General features: G+C 41.5%; 1 protein-coding gene across 1 annotated transcript in view; it reads left to right on the top strand.

Moving 5' to 3' along the window:
• Nucleotides 1-15,347, top strand: part of cadm2b (cell adhesion molecule 2b) — a 167,069-nt gene that overhangs the window by 133,271 nt on the left and 18,451 nt on the right. Inside the window, exons 3-4 of the mRNA XM_083773804.1 lie at nt 11,499-11,651; nt 12,658-12,795. Coding sequence (XP_083629930.1) covers nt 11,499-11,651; nt 12,658-12,795 — 291 coding nt within the window. The remainder of the gene's footprint in view (nt 1-11,498; nt 11,652-12,657; nt 12,796-15,347) is intronic.

Below are 15,347 nucleotides of genomic sequence, written 5' to 3'. Positions count from 1 at the left end.
TGGGCTGAAGTTGAAGCAGAAGCTTTTTTGGCAAAAAATGTATAGTATAGTATAGTATATACTACTATACTATACTACTATACAAAATAAAATGAACTATAACAAAGCTTCAAATATTACATTTCAGAACAGACGAAACAAAAATAAACAACATTTCGATTTACATTAGTTTTTCAGACGTAAACAGTTTGTAGGTGTGCACATTGGGGCGGGAGCGGAGGGTGTTTTTTCGCGAGGTCCCGGGAGGCTGGCCGTGCTCCGTGGCGTGTGTTCGTGTCCGCCGAAGTTTGCAGCATTGTTGCTAAACAGCCACCCTGCCCTGAGCTAATGTTACGCGCGGATTTAGGATTGTAAAAGGGATAATAGGACAATTTGAAATTTGCACCCTATGGCCAGAAAAATAATGAAGTCTGTGTGTTTGACTTGGGTTTGACTAGATTGCTGAATTCCCACAATGCCCACAATGCTTTAGCTTTAGTGGAGAGGGAGAGGCTGCATGGAGGCGTGACTTTGTAGTCCAGGAAGGAAGTGAGACCACATTTTCATGATAGGGTTTTGGTCATGAACATGGATGGCGTCATGACTAAAATATATTAAAAAAAATTATATTGAACACATGAAAAAGGTTGCAAAAGGGGTGAAGTGGCCCTTTAAACAAAATAACTACTGGGTAGAGATAGGTGGACCATGACACTCCCTGACTGTTTCCTGTCTCTACAATAAATGCTGAACATAAAACCAAATAAATAAACAAATATAAATAAATAAACAGCGCTTAAATCCTTGTCTATTGGAATAAAAATAATTTCTCGCTGGGATGTGAATGGAAGAAATGTCATTCTGTGGCATTATTTAACATTTAAGGATGGATTGTTGCCTAGCTGCAAGCTTATTCCTCTTCCTTGCCCTACCTCAAGCACTGGAAGCTAGTCCAATCTGAGTAGCATCTGCTCTGTGGGATCTTTGAGAGCGCAAGCAGGAACAATGGCCCTCTGGAACAAGGCCCTATCCTGCTCTTAATTGCATCCGCATGTGTGGAGAAGCAGCCCCTTGCTTGCATCACTTGGCCTGGAACATAGCCAGAATCACCCACACAGTCACAGAGCAGGCATAGCCGGCAGCAAACGCACTCTAATTGCAAAGACTGGAGCCCATGGCTTGAGCAGGCAGGGAAGTGCCAGGACCGGTGGTGGACCGTGGAAAGCCACTTAGTACAATTACATTTTTGAGTGGTGCAACCACTCCTACAACCAGCAATGTCCGTGTACCTGTTTGTGTACCTGTATGTCCGTGTACCTGTTTGTGTACCTGTATAAGTGAGCACGGGTATGTGACTTATTTATACCAGTAGGGGGCACCAGAGTGGTGCAACCACTCCTACAACCAGCAATGTCCGTGTACCTGTATCCTGTTGTCATGAGCACAAGTGGTGTGCGCATGCGTGAAATTGGAACGATACAGAGAAGAAATTGAACGATACAGAGAAGAAATTGGAACGATACAGAGAAGAAATTGGAACGATACAGAGAAGAAATTGGAACGATACAGAGAAGAAATTTGGACGATACAAATTGGAACGATACAGAGAACCAATAGACGGGAGTTGCACCACTCGGTTCACACTGGTGGGATTTTTTAGGTATGTTTACCTTAATCGAGTATTCCAATTTTTTTGAGTGGTGCAACCACTCCAAGGAACAGCAATGTCCGTGTTCACCTATGTGTTGGTTCACCTATGTATGTGTTCATGAGCGCCAGTATGACTGACTACCAGTAGGGGCGCTGTTGTGCCAGAAACAGAGGGAGAGAGATAGTATTAGTGCTGCACTGTTGCCTGCTAATGAGAGAGAGAGGAGAGGAGGGGGGGGGAGGGGGTGGAGAGACAGAGGGGAGTTGCACCACTCAGTTCACACGGGTGTGATTTTTATATATAGGCCTACTTATAGTTTACACTATAAAAGTTTCTTATTTGCAGATTTAGATTACAAAACATACATTAATTATTTGTGTCCTGCTAGGTGGTAGCAATTAAGTGTAGTTAAGCTGTGCAGCACATCCGCACTTTATATGGATGACGATCACCAAGGACAGCACTCGTAGTTTCCGAGTTATGGAGCTTTGAAAATCCTTTTTTTAACCAAGGTAAATGGAGAGGATCGGAGTTGTACAGATCCCATAGGCTCCCATAGGCTCAACCACTTCATATATACGCGGGGGGGCCAGGTCAGGTTGTGGCCTCCTGGTGGCGCTATAATAGGCCAATATGAAAAGGGTGATATTTCTTCTTTCCCACGCTTAGTAGTGCGTAAGTGCGTAAAAGATTTCATGTTAATTGCACGCTGTGTTCATGATTTGAGGCTTTTTGTTCAAAACGTGGAAATCCTGCAAACTTTTAAAGCCAATGTGAGGGTGGGTATATTCCTCTGCCTAGTAGGAACGTCTGTTTTTTTTATAATAATTTTTATCCCATGATTTTGCAACCCATTTTTTCACCCAGTGTCAATTATCTAATGTAATCCTGGGCGCTACACTTCCTCTGCCAACCTGAGGGGGGCAGCGGATAGACCTCATGCTTCCTTCTATGCATGAGGAGTCCAAGCTGCTTCTTTTCACCTGACAGGGGGGGAGTTTCCCCAGCCGGACGTAACGCATGGAAGGAACACGTTATTCCGACCACTTCCTTTCCCCTCCATCAGGAGCCCCGCCTGGCCAGGGGGAGGTAGTTTAGAGACCACGATTACTGCATGTTTTTTGTGAGGGTACCTACCCTAGGGGACACGGGGAGAGCAAACTCCACACAGAAAGGGCCTTTCGCCAACCTCGCCTTAGGTATGGGCACTGATTACGCGGAGGAGGGAACACGCCCCCAGCGCCCACAGCGTCCCCAGCAGGAATCGAACCCAGGACCTTCTAGCTGTGAGGCGACAGCACTACCGACTGTGCCACTGTGCCCCCAGCTGGGGCCGGGGATATTCAGATACAATAATTTAATTCCCTTTGTCGCTCAAATACCGGCTGAAATTGAAGTGGATTTTTCAGTGGCGCATGAGAAAATAATTTGCGGTTTGCATGTCTGCTCTGCTCGCACTGCAGTGCTCCTCTGTGATCCATCGAGACGCTATAGCCCGCCCTAAGTTGCTTCTTGATTGGTTTGTAGGCTATACGTGGTGCGGCTTGATGGGTATGCGGTACATTGATTGTTTGTGAATGATTGTCATCTGTCACGTTGATCCCGGTTTTTCATATCACTTCTCTCCCAGCCGATAGATAGAATTGTTTTTCCCGTTTGCCCCAGACAACCAGGCTCCTTCTAACTTTCATTGCTCTCTTCACTGACTCTGAGTTGTGAACTACATTTACTTATAGAACTACATTGTTTCCTGGATTTACAGGACGTGCCAACATCTTCTAGAATTGACACGTATGCCCTGTGTTGCCTTTTTCATGGGCGAGAGAATTTTCCTGTAACTTGGCTGTAATGTGGATTCTATCCTTCTCTCCGAACTAAAACGGCATATCTGAAACACTAAAGCTTGCTGACTTCACTTTTCTAAAGTATTTTCATCTTATATTGAACATTTTCCTAAAAAGTATTCCTGTTAAAGCCAATTCAAAACTTTTGTTTTATACCTATTTTGGGTAAATTAAGGCTCAATGCCTGGTACTTTTTGTAATCAGATTACTTCTAATTTTTTATTTCCTGCCTGGTTCTCCTTCCACCTGAGTTATCGAAGTTATAGTCCTTTTTAAATATATAATTATATAAATAGATCCAAATTCCCATCCATCAAATAATTATTGTGTTGGGTTACTAATATTCATAATTAGCATAGTACATAGTACATAGTACGCCATAGTACATATGTATAGCATAGTAGTAAATATGTATAGTTTATATGTATAGTGTATATATAGTTTCATTATATAGATATTCCACTGTTACTTTCTTAGCTTACGCATGTTTCATGATTAATACTTTTATGTGATGTATTCCCATGCTTTTGTTCTTGCTTAAATGTAAGTCGCTCTGGATTAAGAGCGTCTGCTAAATGCCTAAATTGTAAATTGTAGCATAAATAATTACATATCACGGCTGGTTCCTTACGTTGGGTTGGTTAACTTACCAGTAAATCAGAGGCAGAATAGGGCGGGCTCACCGTGTCCCTGTCAAAATATTATAATGTAGTACTAGTGAGACTGTGAGAGTACAAAATAAGCGTGTGAAATGGCAAGTATGGCGTGGTGCGTGGTAAAAGGTTACATTGCGTGACTCTCACTCTCAAAGGATGAGACTTTGCAGCCCTGCTGATAACGTCCCATAGCTGGGGGTACGAATATGTACGTACTTAGCAAAAAAAAAGACTTAACAGGGTTAAACAGTGCATGTAAGGGTATGTAAGGGTTAGTTCACATTTTTGGACTTACTGTAATGCTGTAGAAAATACTTGCCATTAATATAGTTGTTGCAAAGGTATGAATTGATTGCCTGAGTCCCGTGGTGGGAGTTCTGGTCTGGTTTTGGTGACTATTAAGTAGTTCCGGTCATTTGGTGGGGGGCACTGGGGGCCATAAATGAATCCACAAAACTAGCGTTTTTTGTATTGACCTAATTCTACCATATAGACTAGTGACTACCACTGCTCTTTCTGCACATTCGTTGGCTTAGAGCAGCTTGAACAGTTGAACTCCTGTAAAAATGTCCATCTCTGTAAGCTCAGCGTCATGGACCACGTACCTTACCTTACACTAGATAGAAAATAACCCATCCAATTTGAAGTGTCCAAAACCACTCTACAGAGATAGTATCGTGCAAAAACCTTATATCTCCATGTCTCCATGTTTCTCCATTTGCATACATACTTTAGATAGGGCACTATTTTCGCCCATGCTAAACCCCTTATCCCTAAACTATAGTTTGCCTTGTTTTACTATTTTTAAAAACATTTTTGAATTGTTAACAGTTTCCGTGCCTGGAATGGATTACTCCAGGTTAATGTCGCTGCCGTATCGGACATACCCGCCTTTTGTTTTATGTGTTTAATCCGCCGTAATGTAATGAATCAAAAGAAAATCCGTCTTCGTCGCGGAGTATGAGACTGGATGCCTTCGCTGTGATGCCGAAACCGGAAATCGTCACATGCTGTGGGCTGCTAGGGCTTCTGGGAAATTGAGGCCAATGGAAATGCATTGGATGCAACGCCTCATTGAAACCAATCTTGTGTGCGTCTTCCGAGTGCACCAAGATGGTGGATGCTACACACAGATCATAACAAACCACGGGAGCTTTTTTTGATGGATTTTCGCGGATTAAAAGCCCAAATAATTCAGCGTATGCTCTAAAGGTAATACAACAATCTCGGCAGTGAAGGGGGGTTGATTAAAATGCGGGATAATCGTAAAAAACAGTCAAACTGTTAAAGGAACATTCAATAAATGGTAAATGGTGCATTTATATAGCGCCTTTATCCAAGGCGATTTACATAGATTGTGCATCAATTCACCCATTCACGCATACATTCATAGTCGCAGATGGCTGCAGACATGGCTCCAGACTAACTTTTTCACAGGTACGTAGCACTGGTGCCACCTACCTTTTAATTTGGTAGCGCCACCACAAATTAGGTAGCACCATTTTTTTCTTTGTATAGCGTGGTATTAATACATGACCTTATCATGCCCCCACATCGGGCGCCATTTATTTATGTAGTGGTTTCCACCATTAAAGGTTTGAATCATAAAACCCCCTACAAAGGTCACTGTGTAACAAACAGCAACCTACCTGGTTATACTTCAAAACACTGTAAATGGTTTCAACCCAACACAAAGACACTCAGTCAAGTCAATAAAGGCAATACTTATTCCACACACAGAAAGTCAGTTTTGTGTTGAAAGTTGAAGGTTTTGTGTTGAAAGTTAAATGCAGTACAAACCTTAAAAAAAACTTTGGAATTAATAAAGTGACAACTTTTACAATATCACCATTGCCATTATCCAAATTAATTCCTTATTATAAAAAAATTACATTTAAAAAAAATAGCTCTTTTGCAATGTGAAAGGCCACCAAATTCTTGACGGAATCCAACCGGCAACTGCTTCTGGTGTAACGTTCCGTCTGATAAGCTTTATTATTGATATCAAACCAGATCGCTGATTTTTTTTTTTTTTTTGCTTTTACAGGCTGACTAAAAAGCTGAATAACTCGGAATCTACGGAGCTCTCCATGGTTTGGATAAAATGCGCGATGTTCGGAGGTCTTTGCTGATTATCCGGTGGTCTAGATGGGAACATTGGCGCGCCGCTTTCTAGAGCAAGGATGGCTTCACGGTTTTGGACCTACAAGGTTTCCACCTGGCAGTGACAGAACATCAGTTAACATGTGTCTGCTGCCCAGTGAAGGGCGGTAGTGAGTGCCATGTAATATCTCCAGCCACTGCTTCTGTTCTTCAGTTCTAAAGACAAGAGCTGACTGTCAGTCTGCCAACTCTTGTAATTTTCAAAGGAGTGAAGGAAGAAAGGCTTGCACAGCCATCTTACATATGGCTTGTTGCTGGGCGATTCTGACAAATTAAACATCATAACTTTTACCTAATTCCCTTTTCAATAAGGATAATCATGACAGGTAGAGAGGCATTTGTTGTTCATTTCAAAGTCTCTCAGTCTAATATGGTGGTGTTACATTTAACATTACATTTTAATCAGAATGAGTTTATTAGTATTCATTTGTCACGTACAAGGAATCTGACTTTATTCAGATTCAGTATGAATCGTACAAGCTCACATTTGCAATTCCAAGAAAGGGTTGAAGAATATAATGTGTTTTGCAAAGATACACCTGTTGGTGGTGCTATAACAGGCCAATGTGAAAAGGGTGGGATATATTCCTCAGCCTAGTAGGACAGTCTGTGAAAGATTTCACGTAAATTTGCACGCTGCGTTCATGATTTGAGGCTTTTTGTTTCAAAAGGGCCAATCCTGCAAAATCTGAAAGCTAATGTTAGCCAATTAGGATGGAATATGAAATATTGGACAGAAACGACTTGAACACATGACTATCGAGGTATTGTGTAACAATTTGCAGGATCTTTGGACAGAATCTGGAGGAGTAATATCATAAAATGTGTTTTTCAAAAGTCGGCCTCCTGGTGGCGCTATAACAGTCCGTTCTGGATATTTTGGGGTAGAGGTTCATCGTTGGCATCCAGGGAGTGTGTGTGCAAAATTTGGCATCGACCGGGTTAACGGTGCCGGAGATTAGCTGTTCTGGTGGAGACAATAATTGCAATACAATGAGGCAGTTGCCAGTTACTACAGTATGTAATAATCACAGTCTCTTGTGCGTGGTTAGAATAGCAATGAAATGAGTCAGAAATGCTTCTAGTGCAGACATTGCGGCAAGCAAAATAAGAATGGAATCACAGTATCTAGTGCAGATGAGACATCACTTTAGCAGCAGATATCAGACATGTCAGTGTAATAGTATGTGACAGTGCTACTGCTAATGCAGCAATAGTGGAGTGCAACCACACGCACAAAAATATAATCCCATGTGGTGGCCTGTCATCAAAGCAGCGTGGACTTGAGCTCAGTGCTTGTTCAGCAGTGGTTGGTGGATTGCTCTTACAAGCTAAATACGATATTATGATTGAAATTGCAGATACTCTCGTATCGCAAAATCAATAAGATATAAATTAAATATATTATTAGCTCTGTTGTATCTTCAAGAATCTTGATAACCTTTGATTCAACGTGTCCGCAGACTCGGATTCTGACAGACAATGGTTCTTGGAGTGAACCTGACAATGACTTTCTACTGACATGGTCTGTGATGCACAGGAGTGGCAGGGAGACAAGGCAAACATCATTATGACATCAGTGGGCAAGAGCGAGACTATGCCTCGCCAAGGGGGAAGCTGAGGTGTCAGTGTTACTGATTTGAGACAGCCTTGGTAAGGCCTCCATCAGAGGAGATGTACGGCACATTAAGCTGCCAGGCTGCAAGGCTGTAGCACATACAAGGTCAGGGAGCAGATTTATGCTGCCATCTAAGCAGAATGAACAGCTATAGGAGCTATCTAGGGTTTGTGGGAAATGAACCTTTTCATCACATTGATTTCCTAAAGCACCAAGAAAAGAGCTTTGTCAGCCATTGGCATTTGGGTCTGATTGTGACAGATTTTGTCAAGCATCTGGGCATATAGCCTGGATTGAATGCTGGTTCCCTGGCTCTACGGTATGTTGCTTGAGTAATAGATAACACTTGTCTTTACGTTATTCAAACCTTTATACTACTCATACTATCAGTCTGTCAATGGACAATATTGTGGCAAACGGCAAGGCAAAAGAATCCCCAAACAACATGCTTTTACTCAGAAAATATTTGCAACGCAAAATAACAGTTAACACACATACTCTCTTTCTACCGGTACACTTCCTCCATTGAAAAAGTATATTGATTGATTGATATGTAAAAGAACATTTACATTGATATGATTTAAATTAACATGACAATTGTAATGCCCAGCCAGGTGCATTTAACTTCTTCCAGCATCAAATCTAACAATAAAATCGTACAAGCATCAAACTCTCCCGACATTTTTTCATACTTCAGTTATTCTCAAAGTGGGGTCTGGGGTCTTTTCGACGAAAATAACCCTAAAGTGGATAGTGCCAATATAAACATTTTTTAAATAAGTTCTCTCATAAATTGTCACCCAAGCTTTTCATTTAGCAGTGACAGAAAATGCTTTGACTAAACATATTATGACACATGCAGTTAGAGTGAATGGAGACTAGAGAGCTCAGGAGCAAAAGATGAAGTTAAACTAGATTTGAGCTTATTTTATGCACATTTCTGAATTGTTTCCACACAGTTTTAGCCCATTCATTGAATGTAGATGTCCCCAGTCAGTAGGCAGGGAGTATTTCTACGCTAGTCTAAACATTGCTTTAGAATAGTTACAGCTTTGGTATTTAGACAAGAGACCAATTGTTCCCCTGGTATATACGTTTCTAGTCAGAATGTTTCTCAGAAATTTGTGGGGTAAATTGGGCAAACACCATCCTCAGTCCTTGCTCATCTTGTCTTTCATTTCAGTGTTAGCAAGCTAGAGTGATAGAAGGAAGTGTGTAATCGTGTTTAATTCTTTGATCCTCTAAGTCTCAGCTCCATATCTCTTGAGTTATGTGGTTTTTATCACCTTTCTCTTGCATCCATCCACCAAAGGGTTTGTTGTTCTTTGCCAGAGCCTCTGGGCATTCCGATGCTCAGTAGTGCAACTACAAAGAACATGCAGGATGCATTTTGCTAAAGTAAACCAAATGTTTGTTTTAAGCCCCAGAGCTCATATTAACCTGTTCTCTTGTGGCACCACTTGCTATGAAATTTTAATGGTAACTTGAAAGATTGTTTTTATTTACTCTGTTTATTTTTTGGTCAAATAATGACTGTAATAAACTCATTAGCGTTTGGGATATATTGCCCATCATTTTTCACATTTATGTGATGATCACATGCCAGCTTGTACTGTAATTAATGGCAATTAAAGGAGAGCAGCATTTATTGTAATGTGTGTCTGTGTGAATCTAATAGCCATTTTGGTTTAATTACTTTCCGCACAAATGGAGACTGTGCATATTTATCACTGACACAAATCTAGATGGTGATTAATAATTTCCGTGTAGATAGAGTGTTTCTATCTGATAAGGGACCACTTTAAATTGACCACACTGATAAACTCCTCTGCTAGATTTGCCCTGTGTAATAGAATCCAACACAGTTCAGATTCAGATGAAAGATATTGTGTATGGACTAGGGAGCTGCCTAAAGGGAGTGAGGATTAAGAAAGTGTAATTTATTCAATGAGGAGCGCAGTTTTTTTCCCCTGGTGGGAAAACTAGGTGAATTCTACATTTTGAAGTATAAGCGAGGTTGATTCCACGTTACCTTTTTCAGCTTGCTGCATGGTTTCCTGAGGATTATAAGGGGTTGTCACTCTTGAATGAACACTTTAGTGGGGTAAGCCTCCAATTCCTTGAGAGATCCCAAGAGGTTTTTATCTTGATAGCGTAGAAGATTATTCAGAAATGAATAGACAAGCCTAAAGGGTATTATTATTCCTAGTAGTATAGATTAGTAGTTACTTTAGCAGCCACAGAAGTGGTAGCATTCTGTCTGTCTGTCTGTCTGTCTGTCTAATCTTTCTCTATAATTCAGTACTGTCATGCTATACTGTTTCACTTGTAAAATTATTATAAATATTCTCAATGTGCATTATACCTTTATGTTTAAATGGTGCATTTATATAGCGCCTTTATCCAAGGCGCTTTAACTAGATTGTGCATTACATTCACCCATTCATACACCGATGGCAGCGGAGCAGCAGGAGCAATTAGGGGTTCAGTGTCTTTTTTTAAAATTTTATCCCATGATTTTGCAACGCAGTTTTTTCACCCAGTGCCAATTATCTAATGTAATCCTGGGCGCTACACTTGCTCTACCTCATGCCTCCTTCTATGTATGAGGAGTCCAAGCTGCTTCTTTTCACCTGACGCCCTGGCTGGCCAGGGGGAGGTAGTTTTAGAGACCAGGATTACTGCATGTTTTGTGAGGGTACCTACCCTAGGGGACATGGGGAGAACATGCAAACTCCACACAGAAAGGCCCTTTCGCCAACCCCACCTCGGGTATGGGCACTGATGACATGGTGGAGGGAACACGCCCCAAGCGCCCACAGCATCCCCAAAGGGAATCGAACCCAGGACCTTCTAGCTGTGAGGCGACAGCACTACAGACTGTGCTACCGTGCCCCAGGGGTTCAGTGTCTTCTGGGTGTCTCTGGGGGAGCCCGGGTTCGAACTGGCAACCTTGCGGTTACCATCCGGCCACTCTACCCCTGATCCACTGCCTCCCAGAGAGTGGCTATAGTTTCATTGGCTATAGTTTATATCAGTGGTTTTAAACCTTTTCTGAATCAGGACCCACTTGAAAACTTTGAAAGCATTCGCGGCCCACCCGTCCGACTACTTAACACGGCAGCACGGTGTGCATTTTCTGAGCATGTTTATTTTAATGATCAATCAATCGCTTGTGATCCAAGATGGAACACAATCTCAGTGTTTTGCCAATTATTTGAGGGGCCCACTTGCAATACCCTCGCGACCCAACAGTAGGCCCAGCTGGCCCAATGCTTTACATAAGCATTGTTTGATGTCTATTATTTGAAGTCACAGTAGCAGTACAGTACAGTAAACGATTGATTTTATTACAATTAAATATTAATATAGTATAACAATTTCAACCTTTCAACATACTATGCATTAATTTTCACAGGTCTTATGATGCGACGAGATTGTAGATGGGCTTTATTATTCACTGTTTGTCATACAATTACCGGCATATAGGGCTGTACACTTTAGAGTGATACAGATTGTGAGCAGGCCTATCACCTAAACACAGTTATTTGAGACAATCTTATATGTCCTCCTCCCTGTTCATACAGCGCTGAGGGACAACCGGATCGAGTTGATGCGAGCGTCGTGGCAGGAGCTCACCATCAGCATCAGTGACGTTACCCTGTCAGACGAAGGCCAGTACACCTGTTCACTCTTCACCATGCCTGTCAAAACCACCAAGGCCTACCTCACCGTTCTGGGTGAGTACATGATCGATCTCTCTGCCCCCGTCTCCGTAGGCCAATTACATTTGGCTAATGGCTATTTATACTTGGTCCTATGGCTGCAGTTTGTTTAACTTTGCTGGGTGTTTCTCGCAACTTTGGAGAAGTTTCTACACACGTCTTCAACTTTGCAGACTGAAAATAAGTCATAATGATGACAGACTGTGCTACTGAATTACAAGAGAACGTGGGCACAACTTATTTTAACCACATGAATCTAGTGTCCCTATTCTCGGACAAACATTCTGCGGAAATAGCAGGTCTACAAACTCACAACGACGCATTGTGTGCTATTTTGGTGCGAGATTTGTTGTAGAGGGGAAAAAGGAGGGGGGGCTTTATATAGATTCCTGGGGGACTCCAGTCAACAAATTATAGTTGTGTGGTCTTGAAAGGTTCCTTTACATTCAGATACTATAGAGACTACCAGCACTCACAGAAATGCCCTTCGGGTAATTCCGTTTAGTTGGCATGGGCAGCAGGGAGAGGTATCTCTGTATGCCAACTAAATCAAATTGCCCGAAGGACATTTCCACTCCTAATAATACTGTTTGCCAATTAACCCATTAAGACCTGAGGCTGCCTTCTAAATCAGTTCTCAAACTTTTACGTGCCAAGGACCCCCAAATTGATGTATCTGGCCGCTGACCCCCATTTGAAAAATATTTTGTGCCAGGGACCCCAAAATAGAACATTTGGGCTAATACAGTATATTTTAAATCTTAATCCGGATTTAATGAGTTAATAAAGTACCAGAACAGTATTTCCTCAAGCAAGTACTGTAATGTTATTTCGCCTCAGTTCAGCGCACGTCAAGTACGCCCCCCTGGACATGATGTACAAGTACATCCCCTGGACATGATGTACAAGTACACACCCTGGACATGATGTACAAGTACACCCCTGGATATGACGCTAGTATGTACGTAGCATGGTCTGTGGAAATTTTAACCTCAATGTGTCTTGCTTTTTTGTACTGTAGGCATGCCGCTGCGGCCTGAGATCACTGGGTTCACAAAACCTGCCATGGAAGGAGACATGATCACTCTGACGTGCATTACATCCGGCAGCAAACCTGCTGCTAACATCCGGTGGTTCAGAAATGACAAGGAGGTGCAAGGTACGTCTGTTGTATGGTCCTGGATTTTCAATGGTGATGTAATATCCTCTCATCATGTAGTCAAATATGTACCTTCACTTCACGTTCATGTTGAATCTTATTACTTCACAATACTGGCCCTAACTAGCATAATGAATTGAAAACTGTGTGCAATTTGTGCATGCATGTATATGTATATGTGTCTGTCTGTCTGTCTGTCTGTCTGTCTGTCTGTGAAGATGTGTAAGGAGAGGTCCTCTCAGTTTGATGGCAGTACCTTGAGCTCTACACAGGTCTTTTAATTGATTGTGCCGAGCAGACTTCACTTGAAGAGTTGTTGAAGATTTGCAAGAGCGTTTTTGTCTTGGTGGTACTGTCTGTGTCTGGCCAGCATGGCATTATGATTGAAGGGAAAGGGGATGGGATATGACGTTTCCTTGTTGAAATGACATGCAAGTATACCTGAAAGGCCAATAGGGAGTTGGCACACAGCATTCACAACTAGGCCTGCTATCCATCACACCACCTCTCTCTCCCTCTATGTACAAGGTCTATGTGAGTAATAATAAGTAATAGCATAACTTTAAACTTGTTTGACTATGGGCTCTATCGTTTTTGATTGATTGATTGAAATATTTATTAACAGTTTGTAGAATTTACAGTACATTTTAAGCACAAACTCAATACAAAGACTGTCAACTGTGAGTGGACGACCCAATTAAGCATTACACTTATCCCATGCCTTACCCGCAAGCATTAACCACTTCCGTGAATTACGCATTTAGGAGCTTCTACTATCTGTAATTTTGTAAACGGTATCTTGCGACAACACAACCATTATACATTTTGCCAACTCCTTATCGGGTGTCTGTAGGCGTGTTGATGAGCTTTCCCTATATTTGCTGTCTTATGCACACCGGTTTAGGACAACGGAAAGCGCCTCTTCCAACCACCTGTAATGTGAATCTGTTTGATAAAAGAATGCGCTCCTGATTTGGAGCTGCCTCAATTCACAATATGTGTGTCAATTCCTTGTGCCCATTGTGTTTAATTGTTTAGTGAAATAAGTTATTTGATTTGTGCCATGGCATATTCAGTTTCATCACCCCATTGTACAGCAAATATTTAATGGATTACAATAATGTAAAATTCCCCATAATCAGTAACACGTATACTTGTGTCAACCAAATGTGGTTTTATTGAAAGGCAATTAAAGGCTAGTTTGTAATGAAGCAACTGATGTCATTTCCATGGGGAAATGGATAACCAATGGATTATATATTTCAAGGGCGAGAGATCACAATAAAAATCCTAATCATTCTTCCTCCACACTGGAATAAAAACAGCATTGATTCTTTTCCATTGCATCTTATGAGAGGTGGTGTTCTTCTGCTGCCGTTATGCGCGCGCATGCTGTTGCTTATCAGTGTGACGTCGTCTGTTAAGGCGTCTATAGGTTAGAAATAAACCCCTGGCTTTGCCCCACGTCTCTCTGTCACTTTGTTTACAAACGAAACTGCACGTGAGAGGAAGTCAGACTTAAAACCCCATAGCCTGGAGGGATGCGATGCTCTGATTGGTTCAGAAACTTCAGAGCCAGTGTTTCAAGCCGAAACTTCAAAATAAAATGCCCACCATTTCCGTTTCACTACACCTTTAACAAAGTGAGGAACTTTACTTTGAAAAAGTATCAGGTCAATTCTGTTTTTTTTAGTTTTATTTGTATGAAAAGCTTTTTTATGTGAACAAGTGCTGGGGGCAGCCTGTTACTTCTGTGGTAGATTAATGCCTGTCAGTCAATTCCTTCCCCACAGGGGGCCCTGCCTGCACAAAAAGTTCCTGGGCGACAGCAGGTGTAATAGAAAAACATGTCATTTGTATTTCATGCTCTGGTGATTTGTTTTTCAACAATTGATAGGTGACAGGTTCAGTATTCTAAACCATATAAAGCAGTCTGTTTAATATTTAATTTTTATTTATTTATTTAATGTCAACATCCCCCAAATTAATATGAATTTGAAAATATTTTTCAAGATATTCAAGATTTTGGGAAAATAGCAGATTGTGATGCTGATGCAATGGGTTGTGAGCTTGTATGTAGAACTACAGATTCAGAAGGCATTTGTAGGTCAAGGAGAATAAGGACCCTTGGTCCCCGGACCCCACTTTGAGAACCACTGCTATAGAGAATGGAAATCCCACACTACTAGTACAAAGAACAGATTGATTTCATGCACACACAAGCAAGCAAACACACTTAGCGTCCAACATGACACGTTGCAGATCGATGATGGGTAACAGAGTTTGATATTTTACATCTTACTCTATTGTTTCTCTTTATGAGACACTTGTCCCAGTGTGGAGAAAAGTCTTTTGACACTAATTAATCAAAGAAACTGTCAAATCAATGCCTGCGGTGCGCCACATGTTTTATCCTGATTCTAGTGTTACTCATCAGTTACAGTCAGGGATGGTAATAATGTTTGCACAACACTTTTAAAGTCACTCAAGGTAAAAATAAAGTCTCACGGTTGAAAAGTCCTAATGTGTGATTTATGAAACAGCATGAAAGG

This window comes from Protomyctophum parallelum, assembly GCF_964188405.1.
Source record: "Protomyctophum parallelum genome assembly, chromosome: 9".
Taxonomy (NCBI): Eukaryota; Metazoa; Chordata; class Actinopteri; order Myctophiformes; family Myctophidae; genus Protomyctophum; species Protomyctophum parallelum.
Note: the sequence above shows the minus strand (reverse complement) of the source record. Positions and strands in the feature narration are given on the sequence as shown.